Source organism: Octodon degus, unplaced genomic scaffold (genome assembly GCF_000260255.1).
Source record: "Octodon degus isolate 3935 unplaced genomic scaffold, OctDeg1.0 scaffold00045, whole genome shotgun sequence".
Classification (NCBI taxonomy): Eukaryota; Metazoa; Chordata; class Mammalia; order Rodentia; family Octodontidae; genus Octodon; species Octodon degus.
The window spans coordinates 7,537,585-7,561,116 of record NW_004524621.1 but is presented as its reverse complement, the minus strand read 5'-3'; the positions used below and the strand labels follow the sequence as shown (position 1 = coordinate 7,561,116).

At 47.2% G+C, this 23,532-nt stretch overlaps 3 protein-coding genes across 6 annotated transcripts in view; 2 read left to right on the top strand and 1 right to left on the bottom strand.

The window, feature by feature from the left end:
* The first annotated feature begins 747 nt into the window (after positions 1 to 747).
* CUNH21orf58 (chromosome unknown C21orf58 homolog) lies at positions 748 to 13,590 on the top strand. Of its 2 annotated transcripts, XM_023716100.1 has the most exons (10): positions 748 to 789; positions 886 to 965; positions 1,637 to 1,697; positions 2,555 to 2,628; positions 4,508 to 4,675; positions 8,082 to 8,199; positions 10,825 to 10,943; positions 11,209 to 11,429; positions 11,665 to 11,729; positions 12,594 to 13,590. In XM_023716100.1, exons 2-9 carry the CDS (start codon positions 906 to 908, stop codon positions 11,708 to 11,710), a joined length of 867 nt encoding a protein of 288 aa, XP_023571868.1. In that variant the 5' UTR covers positions 748 to 789; positions 886 to 905; the 3' UTR covers positions 11,711 to 11,729; positions 12,594 to 13,590. The 2 variants fall into 2 exon arrangements, with proteins under 2 accessions (XP_023571868.1, XP_023571869.1); XM_023716101.1 differs by lacking the exons at positions 748 to 789; positions 4,508 to 4,675 and having other exon boundaries at positions 818 to 965.
* Positions 13,591 to 13,938: 348 nt separating this feature from the next.
* Positions 13,939 to 21,058, bottom strand: Ybey (ybeY metallopeptidase (putative)). Of its 3 annotated transcripts, XM_004631818.2 has the most exons (5): positions 20,851 to 20,911; positions 19,232 to 19,484; positions 16,479 to 16,607; positions 15,640 to 15,708; positions 13,939 to 14,460 (listed from the first exon to the last, which is right to left on the bottom strand). In XM_004631818.2, exons 2-5 carry the CDS (start codon positions 19,439 to 19,441, stop codon positions 14,374 to 14,376), a joined length of 495 nt encoding a protein of 164 aa, XP_004631875.1. In that variant the 5' UTR covers positions 19,442 to 19,484; positions 20,851 to 20,911; the 3' UTR covers positions 13,939 to 14,373. The 3 variants fall into 3 exon arrangements, with proteins under 3 accessions (XP_004631875.1, XP_023571871.1, XP_023571870.1); XM_023716103.1 differs by lacking the exon at positions 19,232 to 19,484 and having other exon boundaries at positions 20,877 to 21,058; XM_023716102.1 differs by lacking the exon at positions 13,939 to 14,460 and having other exon boundaries at positions 15,687 to 15,708; positions 16,479 to 16,537; positions 20,851 to 21,058.
* An 866-nt stretch (positions 21,059 to 21,924) lies between these two features.
* Positions 21,925 to 23,532, top strand: part of Mcm3ap (minichromosome maintenance complex component 3 associated protein) — a 48,941-nt gene continuing 47,333 nt past the window's right edge. The window contains exon 1 of the mRNA XM_004631974.2: positions 21,925 to 23,242. Within this exon, the coding sequence (XP_004632031.1) occupies positions 22,027 to 23,242 (1,216 nt within the window). The 5' untranslated portion in view covers positions 21,925 to 22,026. The remainder of the gene's footprint in view (positions 23,243 to 23,532) is intronic.

Here is a 23,532-nt window from a genome sequence, read left to right as displayed (position 1 = left end):
AATGGTGTTACTGACTTTCCTGGAGGAGCTTGTCATGCTGGCTTTCCTGATAAAATCTTGGCTGTTCTCATTGTCAGAGGAGCTCAGAACCTCACTGTCACTGAGGATGGCTCTGATACTTTTCGGGAGAGCTCTGGTCCTTACTCTGAGCATCACTTCCTGACTCCAGTGAGATCCCTCAGCATGTTGGCATGGATCTTTCAACCTCCCTGGCACAGACCTTCTAGCTTCCACCACAGACCTTTGGGCTTTCCCAGCACAGAACCTTGATACAGAATTGCATGAGACATTGTGGACTCTTAAGTTCTAAATCTTAAGCTGGACTCCTACAGGCCATTGCCATGGGATCCAGGCCCTAAACCTGGATCTTTAGTGTGTGGACAGATTTCTTCCACTTTGTACTTATCCTATAAGTTATGTGTCCTGTATTATTTCCACTGCAAACCCTGACTACAACTGGTGTGTCCCCCTATGTGCCTCTAATCCCACACCCTTCTGTCTCTGTGGGCCCCCCTTGACTTCTGGCCCTGAGGGCCCCCATGCGAGACAGAGGCCACAGGTGAGGCCTCCTCCCCCATTTCTCCAGGCTTTGTCCTGAGGTGGGTAGGTCCAGGAGTACCCTACCTGTCCACACCTGCCCATCAGTGTTTACAAAGAGCCCATAGCTCAGGAATGACTCAGTGGAAACCTGGCAACCCAGGCCTCCTGTGCTCCAGACTCTGCAATCCAGAAGGGACACACCTCCTGTGCACTCTTCTCACTGTTGTCTCCAAGGCTGGTTTCCAGGAGGTGAGCCAAACGCTACTCAGGGGAGCCTGTAGTGACAGTGGGGGGCTCCCCACCGTGGACCTCAAGTGTGAGGCACAGCCTTCTGCCCCTCTTCAGCCACCTTACAGGCCTCCAAGATGCTGGATTCTTCAGTGGCAGACCAAATGACCCGGCTGACACTGAAGCTTTTGGAACAGGTACGACTCCACAACTCTGCCACTGCTCAGCATTGAGCATAAGGGACAAGGGTGCCAGGCAAAGTTAGTTGCATCTGCCTGCAAACCACCTGTGAGCATGTTGTTTTCTTTTTCTTGCTTGCTTGCTTTTTTTTTTTGGGGGGGGGGTTATTTTGTGTGTGTGTGTTTGTTTGTTTGTTTTGGCAGTGCCAGGACCTTGCACTTGCCAGGCAGGTGCTTATACCACTGAGCTATATCCCCAGCCACATGTTGTGTTTTCAAAGCAAACTCTTTCCAGTAGATTTTAGCCTCATTATGAATGTGGTTTTTCTGTTTCTTTGCACATGTGAGTACCAGTTAGGTGCTTCTAGTGGTTTTCAAAGTTGGGCTTTCGCACAGGGCTCCGGGCCTGAGCCTGGTTACTCCCATAGCCCTCTTCATATTCTTGTCCTGCCTAGGCTCTGGGTGGTCTGGGAGGCCTTCTTTGTCTTGCCCGCCTGCATTCCTTCTGTCAACTGGGGCCCAAATCTTGGTTGGTAGTGATCAGGGTGCTCTGCTACACACCATGTTTTAAGATCTGCACTATGTTGATCACACAACTAGCATGACCCCTGCCTTCCCATCACCCATGCTTCCTGCCCCTGGCAACAGCAATGCAGCCAACACCACCTCACAGCCTCTGTTCCTCACAGAAGCTGGAGCAAGAACGAGAGAACATGGAAGAGGGCTCTGAAGGCACCCATCTCCTGCCAGGTAAGAGCCTAGGCTATATGGGAACTTCACAGGCAGGGGCAGGGCAGACAGCAAGGACAGCAGGGGCAGTGGCCCCCTGGGAGCTACCTCTACCCCAAAATGCTCTCTTTCTACTGGGAGAAGGAAGGCCTTTGTATTCACACACATAACCACACATACCTCCACTGTTCCCTCAAGGCCCCTGAGAGGGGAAGTTCTCATCCCCATTCCATTCTTCAGGTGAGGAAGAGAGTAGTCCTGTCAGGACAGACCCATAGAGCTCTGTATCTAGAGCCCTGAACACACAGGGGCAGGTGTGTATGTGGGGGGGGGGGAGTCTGGTCTTGTCCTCCAGGTTTCAGGAATTTGGATGAGGGGCAAGCAAAAAGGTATTCTTTAGGACACCATGCACCTAGAGTTCAGAGTGCAGCCTAGGGCGCTAAATCCCAGTGAAGCACCAAACACTAGACCACATGACCCTGGTGATGGGGCAGCCGGGGCTATACCTTGGACAGCCTGTAGTCCAACTCCAGCAGGCCTTCTCTCCATCAGTGAGAGCCAGGCTTTCAGGTACAGCACAGGGGTACCACCACTGCTGAGTGCAGAAGGCAGGAGCTCTCAGCACAAAGGCCCAGGAGGACCAGCCTCACTAGTCAGATTGACTTCCCAAGGTACCCCTCCCCTGGACAGCCTTCTCAGCTTTCATCCCCCTTCTTGGGATGAGTATTTGCAGGAGGCCTGATCAGGAGACTCTGGGTCATCCTGGGACTTGGGCTATGGAGATGTGGAATACACTGACATGTCCCCCATAACATCCCTGACCACCTGGTCACCTTCCTGGAGCCCTCCTCAGTGGGCAAGGAATGTGCTTCCCTCAGGACACGAGGACAGACTGAACGAAGCACTGCAGAGCGCCCGGAGGAGGAGGAAGGAGCTACTGCTGAGACTCCGGGTAGGCACTATATCGGGCAGGCCTCTCACCCCCAGCAGGCAACCCCCACAATACTTTGAGCCTCCCCAGTCCCTGTTCCATTATGCCAACCCATGCCCAGATCCCCCCCAAGCCAGTCTAATGCCCCCCAGGTCCTGTCCTTCCATCCCAGGTTTCCTACCCCTAGGCAGGCCCTATACTTAGAATTCTGGGTAATCTCCAAACCCTAGGCAGGCCCTCAGCCTACATATCCCATACCCCTCCAGGACCCTAAGGTACCTTGCAACCTTTCCCCATGCCTCACCACCTCCACACACCCTGTCTCCATGATACTACATGAAGGGAGCAGGGTGGAGGTGGCTGATTGATAACAGAAATGGAAAACCAGGTCAAGAAATATGAAGATGTAGGCAAAACTTTTAACTGAGAAGGAAAAGAAAATGGAAGAGGACTCCAGATGGAGGAAAACTCAAGGGGCACCGTTCTGACAGAAACTGGACAAAGGAGGCAGAACCAAAGACCTTATGTGCCCTTGTGGGAATATGTACCATTGCTTTTAAAACTTATCAAGTAATTTAATTAAGTGCCTGGTAGTTTTCCCAAAGCCAACAGAGCCAGCTTTACTGGAGTGCATGGGTAGGCAAGAGTCAAGTTGATCATGTTGGTTCTGGTTCTGTAAGCTGGCTCTGGAGAGATCCTGTGGCTGGAAGGAGTAGCCCAGCTCCCACATAAAGATGGCTCTGCTTTGGGAATGGTCATGCCATGGGTGGTCTGTCTGTGAGGCTCTGCTGGAATCCAAGTTGCCTTTGGATTTTTAGTGAGAGGCTTCTTGGTGCTGATTCAAGGGGCCTGGAATAGGACACTAAAAGCAGGCACTTGAATGTCCCCATAAATCTTAAAAATATCTTACCCTTATCATGGTGTCCTCAGTCTTGAAGAGGGGTGAGATAGGTTAAGTAGGGCAAATAAATCTTGAGTCACCAGTTTTTAGACAGAAACTCCTCATGTAATTAAGAGGCCTACATGAAGAGCTGAGCAGGGATCTGACCAAGAACATAAGTTAACAAAGGAGAGAGATACAAAATGGAGAAGGCTGAGATGCCAAGCATGCTACAGCTGTGACATTTGTGCAAAGCCACATGGCATTTGATAGATTTTTTTTCCCTCTTATTTACCAGTTGGGCATCTTCAGGACCAAGTAAAGAGCCAGAGCTTTTTAACAAAATCAAGCTTTAAATCCCTGGCCATCTCCAGGTGGGTCCCTGCTCCCTGGTAGGCCCACAACCTCAGCAACCTTTGGCAGAGCTCACTGCAACCAAGCCCTGCTGCACTGAGACCACAGGCCCAGGAGGCTTTTTGCATACTTGAGGCTGGTTTTCTTATGCCAAAAATCAGAAAAGGCAACGTGAGCATTCCCCAGGAGAATCTGCTGGGCACACAGGGCATGCACATCAAAGGTGGAAATGTTGAAGGCATAGCTCCCAAGGATAGTACAATTTTAGGGTGTCAGGGTTTCATCCAAACAAAACTGACCAGCAGCAAGAAGTGCCTTGCTCAGGTGGTCTGCATCTGTTACCCAACACCCTGGGGTGGGAGTTTGGCTCCTCATCTGGCCAGGAGCAAATGCTTGAAAGAGTGTTTAGACTCCATTTGCTTTGGGAAAACAACCAGGCACTTGATTAAATTACTTGATAAATTTTAAAAGCAATGGTACATATTCCCACAAGGCATACAAGGTCTTTGGTTTTGCTTCTTGGACCTCATTTCAGTTTGGGTAGTCCTGAGCTGAGCCATGGCTCTGAACACCAAGGGTCCTTGTGCTCTGGTAGGGTGACAGTCTTGGGCACGGGCCCAGGATCCCCTACAGCTTGCTGGGGGCACGGGTCTGTTGGCCTTGCAGGAACAGCAGCTCCTGGGTAAGCACCCCTGGGCCCACACCTGGAGGGGAGTTTGTGGAGGGGCTCCAGGTGGGGCCAGCCTGCTCCCAGAAGTACCCCCCATGGACGTCTACCCTACTGCCTCCCAACCCCCGCTGGCCCCAGAGCCACCAAGAATCATCCAACACCAGGTAAGAGGAGACAGGTAAAAATAACAGCTGTAGTAAGGACAGAACAGGAAGACAGACCTCATAGTGATAGGGGCTGTGTTCCCACCACCTCCCCATGAGGCCCCTGCAGCACAAGAGCCCACTCAGAAGCGTAGCCAACTCGGAGGTACAGCTGCTATGACACATGACTTGGGGCCTCTAGCAAGTCCTCAGTCCTTTAGGTGTGCAGACGCCTGGCCTTCCAACAAGTGGGAGTAGGACCCTGCATTAAGGAAAGCACAGACTCTCATTTCATAACTTCATAATCACCAGGGTTGCTGAGATCCTAATATAAAGGGCAGAGTGACACAGATAAAAGTGTTACTGTGGTGAGAGCTTCCTATGATGTTCAGCATTCTAAGTTTTGAGCAATAGAAATCAAATGACTTAAGCACAAAGGAATGGTATCTGGAGGACATGGCACCAGGAGACCCAGGAGCCTAGACCTGGCATGGTGAGGCTAGAGGGCTCAGTGTGATGGGGTACAGAACGTGGGGAGGACAGGGGGAAGGCAAGTAGAGGAGGCTCTGGGCTAGCTCAGTGGCAGGGAGGACACCTTTCAGCGAGGGATGCTGGCAATAGCAGCACGTAGCTGAGGAGCAGACTAGAAAGGGACAGCTTTAGGAATTTGTGCAAGTGGTGCCCCCAGGTTCCTCTTTGTTGAAAGGCTGTGTCTCTACAAGTTTATCAGGATTCTCATGACTATATGCCTATGTTATGGTTTGTATCTAGTTGTCCCCCACAAAGCTTCATGCAGTCACTGGGGTGGGCTTCTAGAGTTTGTGATGAATTCATGATCCAGTGTGGGATTTATGGGTTTCAGTGCTATACCCACAGATAGCCTGAATGCAATCTAAGAAAGGGAAAGAGGCTTGCTCTCTGTGTCTGTTGCTGTTGCTTCTCCCTTTTTGCTGTTGCTCTGAACTGTTCCCCTCTGCCTTATGCCACTCTGCCTTGGAGCCAGCCCAGTATGGACTGGAACTTCCACAAACTGAATTAAATAAACCTTTCCTCTCTTAATTCATGGTGTTGGGCATTTTGTCCCAGCAATGAGAGAAAAGTAACCAAGACAGCCTATATGTCTGAATCTCAGCCTGAGGCAAGAAAGCCCTGGGCAGTGGAGGACAATCCAGAGCTGGCCTGGTGACCCTGAGGCAGAAGTCCTGGCAACAAGAGAAGTGCAGAGGCTCTGGGACACCTCACTGGGGCATACTATGGACTGGCTTCAGGCCTGCGTGGCTGCCTGCTGTTTATATAGTTGGAGGGACAAGGATGGCTTTAAGTTTTGTTTTGTTTCTTTGTTGTATAGTGTAAAGGATCAACCTCTGGGCTTTGTGTATGTTAGACAAGGGCTCTACCACTGAACTATACCCAGTACTAGTTTTTGTTGTTGTTTTGTTTGCAATAATGGGGGTTGAACACAGGACTTTTGCACTGAGCTATATTTCATATATATATATATATATATATATATATATATATATATAATTTTTTTTTTATGAGACAGTTGCTTAGACTGGGCGTGAACTTGTGATCCTTTTCCTGGTCCTACTTTTTAGTGTTTGGGAAATACATGAACATGATGAGAAATGAACTTTTCAATGTTCATAAAGTTCTGTGGGACTGGGACTCTGTAACCAAATCTGCCTTTGGCTGCTCTTCAGGTCAGTAGTATCCATCTGTGCTCACTCTATGGTCCAGAGCAAGACATCCCAGGCAGACTACAACAGAGCCCATGAGCCTAAGCAATTTATTACGTGGTCCTCTGCAGAAAAACTCACCAGTCCCTGGTCTGTGCCACTCTTTCTATTAAGGGAGACAAGGTCATGTTGGACTTGCATGTCCAGAAGAGGATTAAGACAGATTTTAGCTGGGTATGATGGTGCATGCCTATAATCCCAGCTACTCAGGAGCCAGATGCAGGAAGACTGCAAGTTCAGTCCCAGCCTAGAAACCTACCAAAGTTCTGTCTCATAATAAAAAGGGTTGGAAATGTACTTCAATGGTAGAACACTCCTGAGAACCATCTCCAGCACTGCACCCAAAGAAACAAAAACCCAGGTTTCTCTGCTGTTTTCTGGAAATCACTGCTCATTTATGTTCACTCAGAAGAGAAGCTAGATGTTTTATTCATAACAAGCTCCATACACGTCCTATAGTGCATGGTCAATCCACAGCAATTAATCAAGTTGGTATTGGTGCCAGTATAGACAGGGCAGAACTATAGCACTTACCAGATGATTCAGCCATTTGACCCAAGGTCTGCCCTGCAGTCTCTGCATCAGCAGCCATTAGGAAAATGCAAGTGAGAACCATAGTAAACCACCACGACACCCATGCTAAAATGACCAACATTTCAAATGACAGCCCATACCATGTGTTAAATATGTATATTAAAGATTTTTTAAAAATGAAACCACACATAAGCCTATTATGTTGAAGACAAGAAATGTGAGAATCTTTACAAATACCATGTATATCTAGACTCAAGTATCTTTCTATTCAACCATTTATTTAACCTTTGGTGTCTGTTTGTTTGTTTGTTTATTTATTTATTTTGTGGAACCAGGGATTGGACTTAGGCCCTGCAAGTGCTTATTCTAATGAGCTATCTCCCCGGCCCCAGTGTTAAATTATTTAAAATTCTCCTCCCATCGGTAGATAGATGGATAGATAGGTAGATAGAGTAATGGCGAGTGAATGGGTAGATAGATGGGTTGGTGGTTGGGGCAGGAACCAGTAATGTCTGGGAAACTCCTGGATTAAAAGATGGATGGGTGGGCAGAAGGATCAGTGGGTATATGGGTAGATGCATATATGGGTGAGTAGGTGGATAGACTAATGGATAGATGGATAGATCACTAAGGGAAAGAGGGATGTACGTATGGGTAGAGGAAGAGCCAAGTATGGTGGGCATGACTGTAATCCCAGAACTTGGACGGCTGAGGCAGGAGGATCTCTACAAAGTAAGTTCAAGGTCAGCCTAAACTGCATAGTGAGACCCCGTCTCAAAAAGAGAAAAAAAAATGGGTACAGGGATGGATAAATAAGTGAAGGGATGAGGTAAAGGATTAGTGGAGGAGTGGATCAATGGTTTGAATGGAGGAGTGGAGGAAAAGGAAGTATCATGGGTGGAAGAATAGATGGGTGGGTAAGTGATGAGTAGGCAGAACATGTATGGGTCGACATGACTAGAAGAAGGGAAGGATGGCTAGGTGGGTAGTGGAATGGGTGGGCATATGGGTGAGTGGGTGGATGAAGAGAAGGTAGATGGATATATGTGTGGAAGAATAAGTGGGTGGGTTAATAGTGTGGGAGTGGCTGGCTAAAGTGTAGAGCACTGCGTCCAAGGCTGCGTTCAGATAGCTAATCACTTGGCTCTTCTTAGGTCCCCCAGCCTCCTGCCACCATCATTCAGCAGCTACCTCAGCAGCCACTCATTGCACAGATTCCTCCTCCTCCTCCTCAGGCCTTTCCTACTCAAAGGTCAGGAAGCATTAAGGAAGGTAAGTGTGCCACACCATTATGAATTTATGAAACTACTGAAAAAAATATTTTGTCATCAGGATAGTCAACTTGAGGTCACCTTTTGGTTACTGAACATAAAAATAATTTTAACTTTATGAAATACACAGAAGAAAGTGACACATAGCCTGGCAGTCAGGCACCCTATCCCCACTTCCTTTCACACTGTCACTGCCTATAGTGGCCACTGTGCTTGGAGGGAGGGGCAGGAGCCAGTAATGTCTGGGAAATTTCTGGAGGGAGGGAAGATTATGGAGCTGGAAGCACCTTTGGAAGATTGGGAGCCAAAGAAAGGTGAGATCAGAGTTTCTATGAAGATATAAACAAGAGAAATTGGAAACATATCACATCATTCTGGAGTGGTAGAAGCAAATCAAAGCACCATTGCAAACAGGAGAAAATTGTTATAAGTGATCTGGATGCTTCCAAGCCCCCAAAAGCTAAAATAGAGAAGCTAAATGAAAACACTAGGGCCAGGGATATAGTTCACCAGCATAAGCACCTGCCTGGCAAACACAAGGTTCCGAGTTTGATCCCAGGTACTGGAAAAAAACAAAACAAAACACTAAAGGAGTTAATAGACTCAGATGAACTTCCGTGTCTCATACATCAAGACCAAAGGATCGGGGGCTGGGTTGATAGCTCAGTAGAATAAGTGCTTACCTGGCAAGTGCAAGGGCCTGAGTTTAATCCCCAGTTCCAATAAATAAATAAATAAATAAATAGCTATGTACAAAGGTTCTTGTTTTGACTCCAGTGAAAAAACTGGCAAACCAAGTAACTGAAGTCTTTAAGGCTATAACTAGGAACTCAAGTGTTGCCTTTTTGGGTGGAATATCATATCAAAGCCAAATTAACCACATTAAAAGAGGTATTGACATCTAGGATAGGACCCTTGGGTGTATCAAAGTATTCTTTGGATCTTTTTAAACTATGCCATGTAGTATTTGATGAAGTGGATCCAATGTTAGATTTAAGTTTTTCTGAACAAGGTGAACATATTATCCATGAATTCTACAAAATGGACTCTGAATATAATCCTTAGATTTTTTTTTTTTTGCAACTTGCCCACTGTGGGTTTATAAAGTTGCAGAAAAAAAAATAATACAAATAAAAATACACTCACCTAGTTCAAAAAATGATTCAAAAGACTTCAGTTAGTGTAGAACATTTGGCAACCCAGTGCAACTGGTCTTGTGGACCTTAGTTAATGGAGACTTCCTTCAAGTCCAAGGAGAGCCTGAAGGGAGAGTTATTTTACCTTCTGTGAGATCAGAAAGAATGTTAACTGAAATGAATAAAACACGTGAAGCACAGTGCCCAGTATTTACACAAGGATACTGCATAGTCCTAACGAAAAATCACACTGAAAGGTTTCAGAGAGGTCATTTTGGTGGGCACCAAGCTCCCTGTGGCTTGAACATTCCTGAGGTTGACCTAGTAATCTGAAGTTCTCCATAGGCTGTTGAATCTTCTGTCCACCACTCGAGACACACAAGGAGAGCTGGCTACATAGGGATTTGTATATGTTTTATCAACCAAGAGAAAAAGTCATCTAAGATATATGGATGAAAAAGCTGGAATTCCATTTAATTCCTCTACAGCAGATTTAGTTAAATCTGTTTCTTATGCTATAGTTGATTTTTTTTTCCTGACCCAGTTCAGAGACTGATAGAAGAGAAAGGGGCAGTGGACATGTTGGCTGCAGCATTAGCCTCCATTTATAGTTCATCAAGCTTGAACCATGTTGTTTGATCACCTGTAGCAAGGGGTCGTGTCCATGGGTCTTTTTCATTTCACCCCTCTGCTTTTTTGACCATGGGGCTCAGATCCTGGGTGTTTATGTATTAGCCCACCCAGCTTTCTGGGCCTGGGGTGTGTATGTTTAGAGGATAGCCCTGGGAGATGTGTTTTTTTTTTAGTGAGGCTAATAGTGCAGCATCATGCTTTTCTAGGGGTAGCTACCATAGGAAGAATCAGTTTTTGCTCCTCACGTCGTCAAAAAGTTAAAATGTTGTGTGGTGCCCAGGGCTAGTGAGGGGATTAGCTTTCTGTGCCTGTGCTAAACATAGTCCTACAATCTGGCTGGCTTAACAGTGGAACTTTATTACTGTGCAGTTTGGGAGACCGACCATACCATCAAAGTTCAAGTGATTCCTCAGGTGGCTATAGGGATGGTCCTGCCTGCTACTTTTGTGCCTGTGGCTCCAGGCTTCCTGTGGCCTTTTCCCTGGTCACCACATAGCCTCCTTCCTTACCTGCCCCTCTCTGAGCACTTTCACTGGATTGAAGGTCCATTCCAGAATAATTTTGTTTCATAATCCCTGATTAAATCTATAGCCTTTTTCCAAATAAGGTTACATTAAGAGGTCTTGTGGTTAGGTGAGGAGTATGTTGCTCTGGGGTCACCAGGCAGGGGATGTGAGTGGCAATGAGGCCATCCAGGAAGGCCACAAAGCCTTACCCACAGCTCCTCTCTGACTGTAAGTCCCACTCTTGGAGCATCTCATGGCTCTAAACACAGACACATAGACTAGAATGTTCTCAGCGCTAATACTTTGTTTCCAAGGCTGAGCCTAAGAGTAGGCCCTTGTTTCTCCTTCCAGACATGGTGGAGATGATGCTGATGCAGAATGCACAGATGCACCAGATCCTCATGCAGAACATGATGCTCAAAGCCCTACCATCTGCACTGGCACCTACTGGACTACAATCTGCCCAGCAGGTGGGCTGGGGGCATCCTGGAGTTCCTGCATCTGGGTAGCTCTGGAAGGGCCTCTCTGGGTCAAACCTGGAGTCCGGCTGTGAAGCCCCAGTGCTGCCACCCCTTCTATAAGGAATGGGTTTTGCACCTGGGGCCCAGGAAGTGCGTGGCCCAAGTTCTACCTATAGCTGCTGCCCTTTCCTGCCTTCACACTCAACCCTGTCCCAGTCAGAAATGGGTTCAGGGGAAGAGGCCATCATGAACACGGCTATGCACCCTATGCCAGGACCCTCGTGGGATGCGCCCAGTGGTCCTCCGAGCCGAGAAGCAGAAGCCGCCTGCAGTGCACCACCACCACCACTATGCACCCTCTAACTCACTGCAGCCTGGTTCTGTGCCAGGCTCCTCCCTTAGTTACTCCATGTGGCCCTCAGTGGTTGCAGCCACTGCCCTGCCACCTGCCACCAGCTTCTTGCCTGCCATGACTACTCTGCCTGCCCTTAGCACGTAAGTTCAGAAGGAAAAGGTTGGGTACCTGTGGCAGCAGGGTGCAACCCCCCTGGGCCTGGGATGCTAGACATGTAGGCTGCAGCAGAAGCCTTGGAAGGGGCCATAAGACTCCACCACCTTCCAGGAAGCTGCAGGGTTCCACGTCCTCTATGAGGAGTGGACCTGGAGTGCCTCTACTGCAGCGTGGGCCAACCCAAGTGCTATACCAGGGTCAATCTCACTTGTCCTCTAGGCTGGTATCTGATGGCATCCCGCCCTCACAAGCCCCAGGTGTGTGAGCTCTCTAGCTCCAGCTTGGTAAGTAGCAAGGTTTTCCATCTTTGTGGCCTCACCATGGTCCTTCTGGAAACTCAAAGTGACTCCCACCCAGTGGAAATATAAAGGTTTTAACTAGGACAAAACTTAGTAGGGCCCAGCATGCGTAACAGAAAAGATGTTTCAGCCACGTAGAAAAATAAAACATTCCCCTGGGGGTTATAAAAGGAAGTCATACTGGGGCTGGGGATGCAGATCAGTGCTGCAGCTGCCTGCTTAGCAGTGTGAGGCTGGCATGGGGACCTGTCTGCCACGTGTGGAGCAGTCCCATGTCAGTGTGCATGAAACAAGCAGAACACATATGCTAGGACTGAGTTATGGTCTACATGCGAGGGGACCCATGTGCTGCCTGTATGGTGTCTATTGAAGGCCAGCAGCTGAACCCAGCCCCTCTAGCAGGGCCAGCAAGAAGGGCTTCTCTACAGCCTGTTCCTCCTTTCCTCCTGTTTTGCTGGACTGGTGCCAAGTAAAATTGCCTAGCTACCAGGATGCTTCCTACTTTGTATTGTGGTGGAATCGTGTCCTTGCTGTTTTAACGTTTTTTGTTTTTTAATTAAAATCTACATACACATTTCTATTTCCAGGGTCTTGGTCAGTCAGTCACTCTCCCTCCCTCCCTCATTGTGGATTGCACTCAGGGACTTGGTAATGAGTTACATCCCAACACCCTTTTTAGTTTTTACTGAGACAGGATTTCACTAAGTTACTACATTGCCCAAGCTACGCTTCAATTTTCAATTCTCTTGCCTCAGCCTTTTCAAGTGCTGAGATTACAGATGTAGCTCAATGTAAGTTTTTCATTTGTGAAGTGCTTTACTTGAAGTTTTTGTCCTTGAAACCTTGCAGGCTGGAGCCAAGTCAAACATCTTGCACTGTGGCTTAGAGCATCCTTGGTTCTCTGGCAAGTGTTACAGCCATGAGGAGCAGGGTGTGTCCATGTGGATGGGTGAATGAAGAATGACACACACCTGACTCCACAGTGACATCCGGTTCCTTCAGTCATCTTTGCTTGTGGGCCTGAATGTGATTCTAGACTCTGCTGTGTTAAATGCATGAATTAAAGGCCTGACCCGATTTCCTATTTTTGTGATTGCTTTAATATGGCTGCTCTTTTGACTTTTTTCTCTTCACGTAATTATTAATTTACAGAGAGAATTTTATCAGATGCTGGTTCTCAGCTTTAGGTGTTGCTAGGCAGGAGGTATGAAGGGAACATGTCGGCACTGGGAGCCCCTGCTCTGCTCACACCACTGGCTGGACTGGGCTGGTCTGCAGGAGTGGCAGGTGTGTAGCTACCCTCACATGTGTTCTTCCTTGCCACAAAACAGGTGCTCCAGGCCCGTGTGGAAGTGAAGTGTGCAGTGGGATCTGGTGTGGGTATGAAGCTGCCTTGAGTTGAGGTTGGATGAAAACTCAGCTGCCAAGCTGGCCATGGGGAGCATTTAGGCCAGAAGGACACTTGCTCATATTCTATATTTTCAATTAATCTTTTCATGGAACTTTTTTTTTTTTCTTTTGTGGTACCGGGGATTGAACTCAAGACCTTGTGCATGCCAGGCAGGAGCTTATGCCACTGAGCTATATCTTCAGCCCCTCATATTGTATAGTGAAACAAGGTGGTTTTCAAGAACATATAAAAGCAAATCAAGAATTATAAAGGAAAACCAGTGGGAAGACAACAGATAGGAGCAGTCACACAATGAGAGGATGAGGATGATGAGCTGTGAAGTGCAGTGCAATGTGGGACAGGACAGCCCATCACACCAGGGAAATAATCCTGGCAGGGGCTGGGACACATCCAGGTTGGGCAGATCCTATGGTTGCTAGCTATAGGATGCCAGGGCACAGGCACAAGACCTTCAGAAGCACTGGGTGTGCATACCTGCAGTCTCAGAACTGGGAGGCTGAGGCAGGACTGAGTCTGAGGCCAGTCTGGGGTAGGGGGGAAAGCAATGATGAGTTTTAATGGAGCCCATAACACCCTCCTCCCAATAACCCCCAGCAATACTGAGGCTTGTGCCCTAGGCATGGGCTGATGTCTGCTGAGCTCTGCTGTGCTAGACACTAAACAGAATAATCGTAACTAACCACAGCCCAGTGGAACAAGTGGGCCTGTCATATGTTCTAACCAACCCCACTGAGAAACATTTCCATACTTCTGCATCAATTAATGAGTCACACATCACTGGAGTCCTAGAATCCCCAGGTTTTATGGTTGTCTCTTACTGTTGATCTCCTGCAGTGTCTACCATACCTAGGATCCCATTTAACAGCAATGGAGATGCCAGAACCCAGAACCCACTTGACCTGCTCCCACCAAGGACGTGGCCCCTGTTCCTAAAGGCTCTGGAACTTGTGGCTTGCTTCAACGTTCAGAAGATACATGGGAAAGACTGTCCCAGTGAGATTTTGTATAGAGAAACTGTTAGTCTCCTGTGTCTCCCACACAGAAGTAGCAGGGCAAGTCTCCTTTTGGCCCTGGATGGCCATGTCTACAGCAACAATGAGGGAGAGGCAGGAGCTCAGAGCTCAGCAGCTTCAGTGTCGGAAGAGGTCTAGCACAAGCAAGGCTCAGATCAGGAGCTCTGGTGTAGCCCTGGTCCTGCAGTGCCTGCCCACAGCAGCATCAGAAGAGGCCCCTGCTGAGGGGCTGCAGCTGGGCCCCCGTGCGTCGGCTTAGCTCCTCCAGTACCTGCTTCTCCTGGAGGTACATCTGAAAGATAGAAGCAAGGCCTGTGACCTCCAGGACCCTCACCCACCTACCCTGTCCCCAGAAACACCCTCCAGCCTGTAAGGGGCAGGACCTTTTGACCCTGAAGAGCCCAGGGCAGCACCTGGATGGGGTGGGTGGTATCAGCAGGTGCCTTTCACTAAAGAGAGTTCTGGCCAGGGAGATGGCTCAGTGGAATAAGTGCTTCCCTGGCAAGCACAAAGGCCTGAGTTCAATCCCCGGTTCCACCAAACAAACAAAAGAAGTTTCCCAGGTCTTTCATAACAGTGGTTAGTTTGCTGTCAAACACAAACCAAGCTGTCTGAACACAGTGGGTGGCGCTGATCTATTTCTAATTTTTTTTTTTTTTGAGACGGGGGTCTCCCTATGCAGTTCACATGATTCTTGAACTCACTGTGGGCCTCACACTTGCTACAATCCTACCTCAGCCTTGCAAGTGGTAGTGTTACAGTATGCTTCACAACACCGTGTGATTCACTTTTTTTTTTTATGAATTTAGGACAGGGTCTAAAGCGTATACAGGGTCTTACTACATAGATCAGACTTGTAGTGATTCTCCTGTTTTCAGCCTCCCAAGTACTGGGATTATAGGTGCGCGCCACCACGCCCAGTCTCAATCAACATCTCAGTGTGCCCCAGGGGCAGGGCTGGCACAGCACACCAGGGATCAAACCCTGGCTGCTGCACCTGCCAAAGCAGGTGTTTTAGTCTGCTGAGCTATCTGGCTGGCCCATGATTCACTTTAAACCAAGTCTCTCTCTCTACCCAGTCTTATCTCTGATGATGACTATCATCAGGTCCTTTTTTCTTTTTTGACAGGGTCTCATGATGTAGCCTGGGCTGGCTTCGAATTTGGGGTGATCCTTTTGCCTCAGCTTCCTGAGTGCTGGTAGTACAGGTGTGTAGCACCACGCCTGGGTTAGCATCAGGTTCTTAAGACTTTCTAAATAGTGTACTTTCCCCTAGAATTAATTACAAGTGGTCAGGGGAAGATAACTTTCAGTCTGTGTACTCACATCTGTTTTTCAATAGTTGCATTAATACTGCCAAAGGTATTTGGGGAGCCCAATATTTAATAAAACAGATGCTTGTGAGCCTTTTTTTTTTTTTAAATAAAGAAAAGGTTAGGCTGTGGGGTACAGGCTGGCCTGGGGCTCCTACCTTCTGCCACTCTGTTTCTGAGTTGTGTGTGAACCCCAGTAGATGACAGAGTCCATGAGTAGCTGTCACCTGTTGAAAAATTTAAAAAAACTGATTCTGGGGTTGATACCACAGGAAGCTGCCCCTTCAGAGTCACCCCCAGGGTCCTGGCTGCCCTTGGGAAATCAAGCTGTTCTTCACTGAGGGCACTGTGCAGGATCCAGTCACTGTCCTGGGCAGATAAAGGGCCCTTGCCTCGGTTACCTCTCTGAAATGAGAACAACCCACCAACTTGACTCTTCAAAGTAAAGAACTGGGTGGGGGCTGGATACAGAACTTGGCATGGGGAGCAAAGAGGACTGAGCCGACCAAGGCAGGAGCAGCTGGGGGATGCTACAGTGGCGAGAGGCAGCTGGCCAACACTGGAAGTAAACCTAAAGACCAAGGTTTTAATGTGGAAAAAAACCTTACATATTAACAACCTATGTCTTAAAAACAAATAACTGAGCCTCAGGTTTGCTGCCACTGCCCTAGGGTATCTCAGACAGTCCAGGTAGTAACCAAAGAATCCATAGCAAGCACAGAAGATCCTAGAGACTTGGATTCTCCCTGTTTCTGGCAGCTTAAGGAGTTGATCTAGCAGGTCTGTCTGAGTGAAAACACGACCTGTTGATCCCCACAGATGAGTTCTAGAGGGCTCTCAGGAGCCCTGTTTTCACAGACCTGGATACACCTCTTATTTTTCCTGCTGCAACCTGAGTACCTGGGGCACTTGGTATGCAAACAATCGTCTCCTTCCTAACCCCTGTGGATGGCAGGTGTTTCATGAGCCAGGATATGATTTCAACATGTCTACTTACAGTCAGAACATCATAGTAATCTTCCTTTTCTTTGCACTGCTGGAAGATATATTCCACACCTAAGAAAATGTCTCCTAAGTTATAGTCATCTGGAAAACCAGGCTGGGGAATTTCACCTGCTTTCAGATTCTAAAAATGAGAAAAGAGACTTAGAGGATACTGCTCTGGGAACAATAACCCAACCACAAGGACAGGGCTCACAGTCCTAGGGAGAGAGACTCAAGCAGTATGCTTGAATGAGCAGTATCGAGGCCCAAGGGGGCAGACTGTGCAGACCCCACACACACTGGAGACCTCAAATGCTCCCACTCTGCCACATGAGCTGTTTTCTGTTTCCTCTATCCCTCCTAATGTAGAATCATCTCCACCAAACTTCTTCAGAGTTAACTCAGCCTGGCAACACAATTCTGTTATTTCTGACATTCTTGTCTAGTCCTGAACAAATCTTCCATTCGCTCACAGAAAATCTAAAGATTCGGCCCTCAGCTGAGGATTCTCCACACTCAGTCATCTAAGGTTGGTTGAGGGTATATCCATTCTTTCCATATTAAAACAGCAAACAATTCTAGTATATTTTTACATTGTACATTTAACATTGTATCTTTTCTCTTCTTTGGATTTATTTCCCTAGATGTGATACTAGTGGATTACAGCATGGTTGTTTTAAAGGTTCTCTGAAGTTCTCCATGTGGCCAAACTGCTTTCCAAAAGGGTTGCTCGACCTGATACTGCTAACCATTAGGGAAGCCTTGCATTTATATAATGTAGCTATCTGTAGCATTCACACTGTTTTTGTTTAAAGTATTCCAGTTTTTTATTTAGTGTTTTCATTTTTTAAAACCTACTTCTGTTTACTGAGTTCTTCTTAAAGGTACAGAAGAACTTTTAACTCACTGATAGCGCTGAGGAGAGGATAGGGTTCAGTCACCTTTCCTCTTCCATTTGGCAATACCAAGATCAATTAGGGGGAATGGTTGATAGGATCAGTCATCTTGCTATTACATTTGTTTGTTTTTCTGAGATACTGAGGATCAAACCCACTGAGCTACACCTCCAGGTCTTATTTTCATTTTGTCACAGGGTCTTGCTAAGTCACTTAAGTTGCCCAGGCTAGGTTCAAACTTGTGATCCTCTTGCCTTAGCCTCCCAAGTAGTAAGGATAGGGCCAGCCAGATAGCTCAGTGGACTAAAGCACCTGCTTAGGCAGAGTGCAGTGGCCGGAGTTCCATCCCCTGCCTGCTGTGCTGGCCCTGCCCCTGGGGTCCACTGAGACCTCCATTGAGACTGTGCACAGTGGCACGCACCTGTAATCCCAGCACTTGGTAGGCTGAAAACAGAAGAATCACTACAAGCCCGATCTACATAGTGAGACCCTGTAGGCCCTGTAGACTCTGTACCAAATACATTAAAAAAAAAAGTAGCAAGGATAAGAATGCACCACAAAGCCTTGCCATTTTTGTTTTTGAAAATTTTCGAAATCAAAATTTAAGAAACATGCTGTTGTAGACAACTGAATTTGATAAAAATATTACAGGCTGTCAGATAGGGCTGGGCTCTTGAAGAACCAGTGCAAAAGATGGGCTACCTGGCAAATGGAGAGACAGACACCTCCACTATGGGCCAGACTTCTAGACAAAAGATTAAACAAATGCACCCACACACCTTCTTAGGGATGGACATCAGGGATTGATATATTTTTTTTTAATTTTATTTTTTTATTTGTGTGTGTGTGTGTGTGTGTGTGTGTGTGTGGCCAGCTCAGCCCACCAGGGGGCGGGGCTGGCTGGCATGTGGTGCTGGGGGATTGAACCGCAGTCCCTGTGCTCTGCTAAGCTTGTTCTAAGTAGGTGCTTTAGACCACTGAGCCATCTCCCCAGCCCCCAGGGATTGATATTTTAAATAAATATCACATTAAAAAAAAATACAGGCAGAGTCACAAATCCAGTCTCCTGCAGGAAAAGCCCCTGTTCTGCATTCATGTTCATTTACTAAATGACTCACTTCCCCACTGGATTTTTTTTTTTTTTTTTTTTTATGTATTTGATAAAGGGTCTCACTATGCGGCTGTTTTCAGCCTCCCCAGCGCTGGGATTACAGGCATGCGCCACTATGCTGGGTCTTGGTGGCCAGCTCAGTGTCCAGCGGCAGGACTGGCGTAGCATATGGTGCCGGAGCTTGAACCCCAGTCCCTGAGCTCGCCTAAGCAGGTACTTAGTCTGCTGGGCTATCTCACTGACTCTTCCCATTTGATCCTGATATAATCAATTTTACCTGAACAATTTTACTTGTTTTTTTGTTTGTTTGTTTGAGGGACTGAACTCAGGACCCTACGCTTGCCAGGCAAGTGCTTACTCTACTGGGCTATCTTCCTGGGCCCATATACTTGTGACCTTATTGGCTGGCCACAGCTTTGTCACACCTCACGCTCACCTAGCAAGCTCACATATTTCACACTTTGAACAGGACTTGTGTCCTGGATTTGCTTTATAAGAAGTTCCCTAAAAAAGACAGGTTTCTTGGCCACCCACTTGGGAGCCCTTGTGTCCCTCTCTGTCAGAAGCTTTCTTTCCCCCAATAAATATATTCTATCAACCTCCATTGTTCCTAAAATTCATTCTTTGGTTTTAGAAGACACAAACTCATCCCAGGTATCTTTCAGGTTGGGAGTTTCTTTTCTCTATATTAATGTCTGTAATTAAGACAAAATGTACAATGGAAGGCAGGTTAAACAAGAAGAGCAGCATATCTTTTACCTCATGAAATGGAAATGAAAGCACATCGGTTGGGATGTTTTTCTTTCTATAGATCCCATTAATATGCTGAATATTCTTGTTGTCAAGAAAGATGATCCCCAGGTCAAATTTCTCCACTCTTAAAATATTCCTTACAATCTCCACATTCCTGCGAAGTGGCACTCTCCTAATGGGGATCACGCGTTGCAGATTTCTAATCACCAAACTCATTTCAGAAAGAACATCAGGATCTTTAAAATTGTTCGGGTGGTACCTGAGGTTAAAGTTGAAGGTACCAGTATCAGAAAGTGGTACATTCCATAAAAATACACATGCTAGGGGCCAGGGAGATGGCTCAGTGGAATAAGCGCTTCCCTGGCAAGTACAAGGGCCTGAGTTCAATCCCCGGTTCCGCAAAAAAGAAAAAAGAAAAAACAAAAAAACAAAACAAAACAAAAAAAAAACGCACGCTAGGGGGCTGGTGAGATAGCTCAGCGGACTAAGCGCCTGCTTAGGCAAGTGTAGGGACCAGCGTTGAAGCCCTAGCACCACATGCCACACAGGCCCCGCCCCCAGGCACATTGAACCAGCCACTGAGACCGGGAGTGGTAGCACATGCCTGTAATCCCAACGCTCGGGAGGCTAAAAACAGGAGGATGACTACGATTCTGAGCTTTGTATTAAGACCCCTGTACCAGATACATAAATAATAGTAATAATAAAGTTAAAAATACACATGCTACAACCAAATTACTTTATTTGGTGCAATTGTTTAGCCACTTTAGGGGAATTTACTTTCACAAAAAAAAAAAAAAAAAAAAAAAAAAAAAAGACATAAAAATGAGTAATTTAGCCCTGGTCAGTAGCACTTGGCTGTAATCCCTGCGGGGGTGGGATGAGGTTTCAAGAGAACCAAAGTTTGGAGCCTAGCCTGGCAAATCAGCGAGATCCTGTCTCTTGTCTCTTTGTGAGAGGATCTCGATATGCAGTTCAGGTAGGTCTTGAGTTCATTTTGTAGCCGAGGCTGGTCTGGAACTTTCAACGAATCTCCTGCCTCAGGCTCCCAAGTGATGCGATTACAGGACTGTGCCACCACACCTGGCATTTCTTTCTTCCTTTCCTTCTTTCTGTATGTAGGACAGGGTCTACAGGGTCTCACTACGTAGATCGGGCTCGTATTTTCCAGTCTTCAGTCTTCCCAGTGCTGGGATTACAGGCGCGCGCCACCACGCCGTTTCAATCTCTGTTTTAACGGGCTCCTCAGCGGGCCCCGGGGGCGGGGCCGGCACGGCACGCCGGGAATCGAACTCCAGCCACTGCGTCTGCCTGAGCAGGCGCTTTAGCCCGCTGAGCTATCAGGCCGACGCTTATTTTTTTAAGAGCTAGGGATGTAGCGCACTGTGCAAACCCTGGGTCCAGTCCCTAACACCAAAAACAAACAAAAGTGATCAAGACGTAAACAAAAACTAAACTGTTAGGAAGGGAAGCCAGGGAATCCGGGAAATGAGCTCCAATGACAACCCCAGGAAACCACGCATGTGGTCTTCGCTAGCTGGGGCAACTGCACGAGACGGTGCAGCGCATAGAAACAACGTGGCTGCTGGGGTGCTGGGGTCCTAGGGTACTCAGAGTGAGCTTACCGTCCAGGAGCCTGCCCTGCACTTACCGGGCCGGAAGCGACGCAGAAGACCGGAAGCCGCCGGGAGGAATTCGTAACCGGCGGGCCCGTGGACCGGAAGTCTGTCCGCGGCATTTTCTTCCCGCTGCGTTTGGTTCCGTCTGTGTTTTCTGCCCGCTGCGTACAACCAGGCATCGCCCCCACCTCCTTGGTGCCGAGGACCTGCGTGGCGCAAGGCAGGAGACTGGGGGGATCGGGGGGCCGAAGGGGTGGCGAGCGCAGCCGGGCGGCTTCCCCTGTGTAGGAGAGGACCCGCGGCTGCGGTGGGGCTTTACACTCGGCCGCTCCGCGAGGCAGCCTCCGGCAGTCGCCATTGTCAAAATAAATCTATTTCTTGGTCGGGAAAACGGTGTTTCGTGCTTCAGGTGCTCCAAAAAGATTTAGATGGGGTTAGGGGTAGTAACGGCGCAGCAGTTACGTTGTAATCTCTAGTTGTAGAGACTGGGCAGTCGGCGAAGTCTCCTCTGTAAGTTGAAGGTGTAACGGCATCCATTCTTATCACAAAGGGAGAGTTCTCGAGTATTTATTAAAATGGTTTGGGTTTTCATTTTAGCCTGTAACCATCAGTATAATAGGTTTATTTTGTGAGAGCCAACAGGTTCCTTTGCTGGGGGGGGGAGGGGAGACGATGATCGCTCACCGGATAAAGTTGCATCGTGTTTTGCGTTGTGCATCTCTTAAATAATTATGCTTTCAGCTGGGCCTCCTGGATCCGGCTTCTAAGTTCAGCACTTTGGAGGCAGAGTCTGGATCGCTGCAGGTTCCTGGCCAGCGTGGGCTACGTAGTGAGTTCAAGACCAGCCTCAACCACATAGCGAGGCCCTGCTTTAAAAAATAGCAGAATAATTAACTGTGCCGTGTGAGTCAAGACTATTTACGGCGGGGGAGATAGTTCAAGTGGAATAAGTGCTTGCCTGGCAAGTGCAAGGTCCTGAGTTCAATCCCTGGTGCCACCAAAAACAAACAAACGAAAAAAAAGACTTTACTCCTTAGAAGGACTTATTGTGATGTCCTGAATTTTTTGTCTTTCAGCTTATCCTGAAGATGAAGGGAAACTCTCTAGTAGATCATACTGTTTAAGGAAGAAGACTTAACTTTGTAACATGGTATTTATTGCTTTCTAATAATTGAATCAAAGATGAATCCAGTGAATCCCTTCAGCAGTCAGCAGCCAAGTGCTTTTGCAGCATCTTCTAGTAGTACAGCAGGAGCATTTCAGTCTAAGTCACTATTTCGATTTGGTCAGCCTTCAGTTTTTGGACAAAACAGTACATTCTCTGGAAAAAGCACAGGATTTACACAAGTGCCCAGCTTTGGAGCACCCTCTGGAATAAGTCATTCTTCGGGGCAAACATTTGGACTCACCCAGACCTCAAGTTCTGGACTCTTTTCTGGAATTGAACATACTCCTCCATTTGTAGCTACTTCTGGGTCTTCAAGCTCGTCTCTTCCTGGAAACCAAGGATTTAGTTTTAAATCACCTACCAGCTTTGGGGCTTTCTCAAATACTTCTGCGTTTGGATCAGAAACTGGAGAAGTAGTAAGCTCTGGTTTTGGGAAAACAGAAATCAGCTTTAAACCTCTGGAAAATGCAGTATTCAGACCTATATTGGGGGCTGAGTCTGAGCCAGAAAAAACCCAGAGCCAAATTACTTCTGGATTTTTCAGATTTTCCCACCCTATTAATAGTGGGCCTGGAGACCTGACTCCTTTTTCTTTTTCCCAGGTGACAAGTAGTTCAGCTACCAATTCAAATTTTATCTTTTCAAGACCAGTTAATAGTAACAATTCATCTTCTCCCTTTACCACTGCTTTGTCAAACCAAAATGTAGTGGAAGAAAAGAGAGGACTTAAATCGGTATTTGGAAGTTGCAATAGTAACTTCAGTAGTTTCCCTGTATCTGCTGGATCTTTGGGAGAACCCTTCTCAGTTAACAAATCAGGTGTGCGACAGGGGTGCGAAGAGGCTGTTTCCCAGGTGGAACCACTTTCCAGCCTTATGAAAGGACTGAAAAGGAAAGAGGACCAAGATCGCTCCCCGAGGAGACATGGCCACGAGGCAGCAGATGACTCAGATCCTCTGTCCAGGGGTGATCATCCTCCAGATAAGCGACCAGTTCGTCTGAATCGACCTCGGGGAGGGACTTTGTTTGGTCGGACAATACAGGATGTCTTCAAAAGCAATAAAGAAGTAGGTCGCCTGGGCAATAAAGAATCTAAAAAGGAAACTAGCTTCATTGAGTGTGGGGAAAGTGATCACCTGGCTATTTCAGGAGGTAGTCAGTCGGTCCTTGCACCTTCCCGGCTTTCTGGTATGAATAAAGAGGAAGAAATGGAAAGTAGAAATAAAAAAGGTGAGTTAAAAAATGTACAACACAGTATATTCTGCTAGTAGGTTCTCATTAAGTTTCCTGGGCATTACACTAATTTTTCTTTCTTTCAGTTTTACTGTACAGGTTGTTAAACCGAGGGCTTTTGCCCTTAGCTATATCCCCAACCCTTTTTTTTTTTAATTTTATTTTTTATTTTGGGACAGTCTCTCACTAAGTTGCCCTGGGTGGGTTTGAACTTGTCATCCTGCCTCCTCCATCTAGAATGCTAGGATTATAGACATAGACCACTACAACTGACTTTTTTTTTTTTT

Excerpts from the sequence above, each read along its gene's own strand:
- Ybey (XM_004631818.2), bottom strand. The coding sequence starts at position 19,441 with ATGAGTTTGGTGATTAGAAATCTGCAACGCGTGATCCCCATTAGGAGA. Across the intron at positions 15,709-16,478 it reads ATTACTATGATGTTCTGACT|GTGACAGCTACTCATGGACT; the intron begins GTAAGTAGACAT and ends ATTTTTCAACAG. Across the intron at positions 14,461-15,639 it reads CAGAAACAGAGTGGCAGAAG|ATGTACCTCCAGGAGAAGCA; the intron begins GTAGGAGCCCCA and ends TCTATCTTTCAG.
- CUNH21orf58 (XM_023716100.1), top strand. The coding sequence starts at position 906 with ATGCTGGATTCTTCAGTGGCAGACCAAATGACCCGGCTGACACTGAAG. Across the intron at positions 966-1,636 it reads CACTGAAGCTTTTGGAACAG|AAGCTGGAGCAAGAACGAGA; the intron begins GTACGACTCCAC and ends TGTTCCTCACAG. Across the intron at positions 11,430-11,664 it reads ACTCTGCCTGCCCTTAGCAC|GCTGGTATCTGATGGCATCC; the intron begins GTAAGTTCAGAA and ends CTTGTCCTCTAG.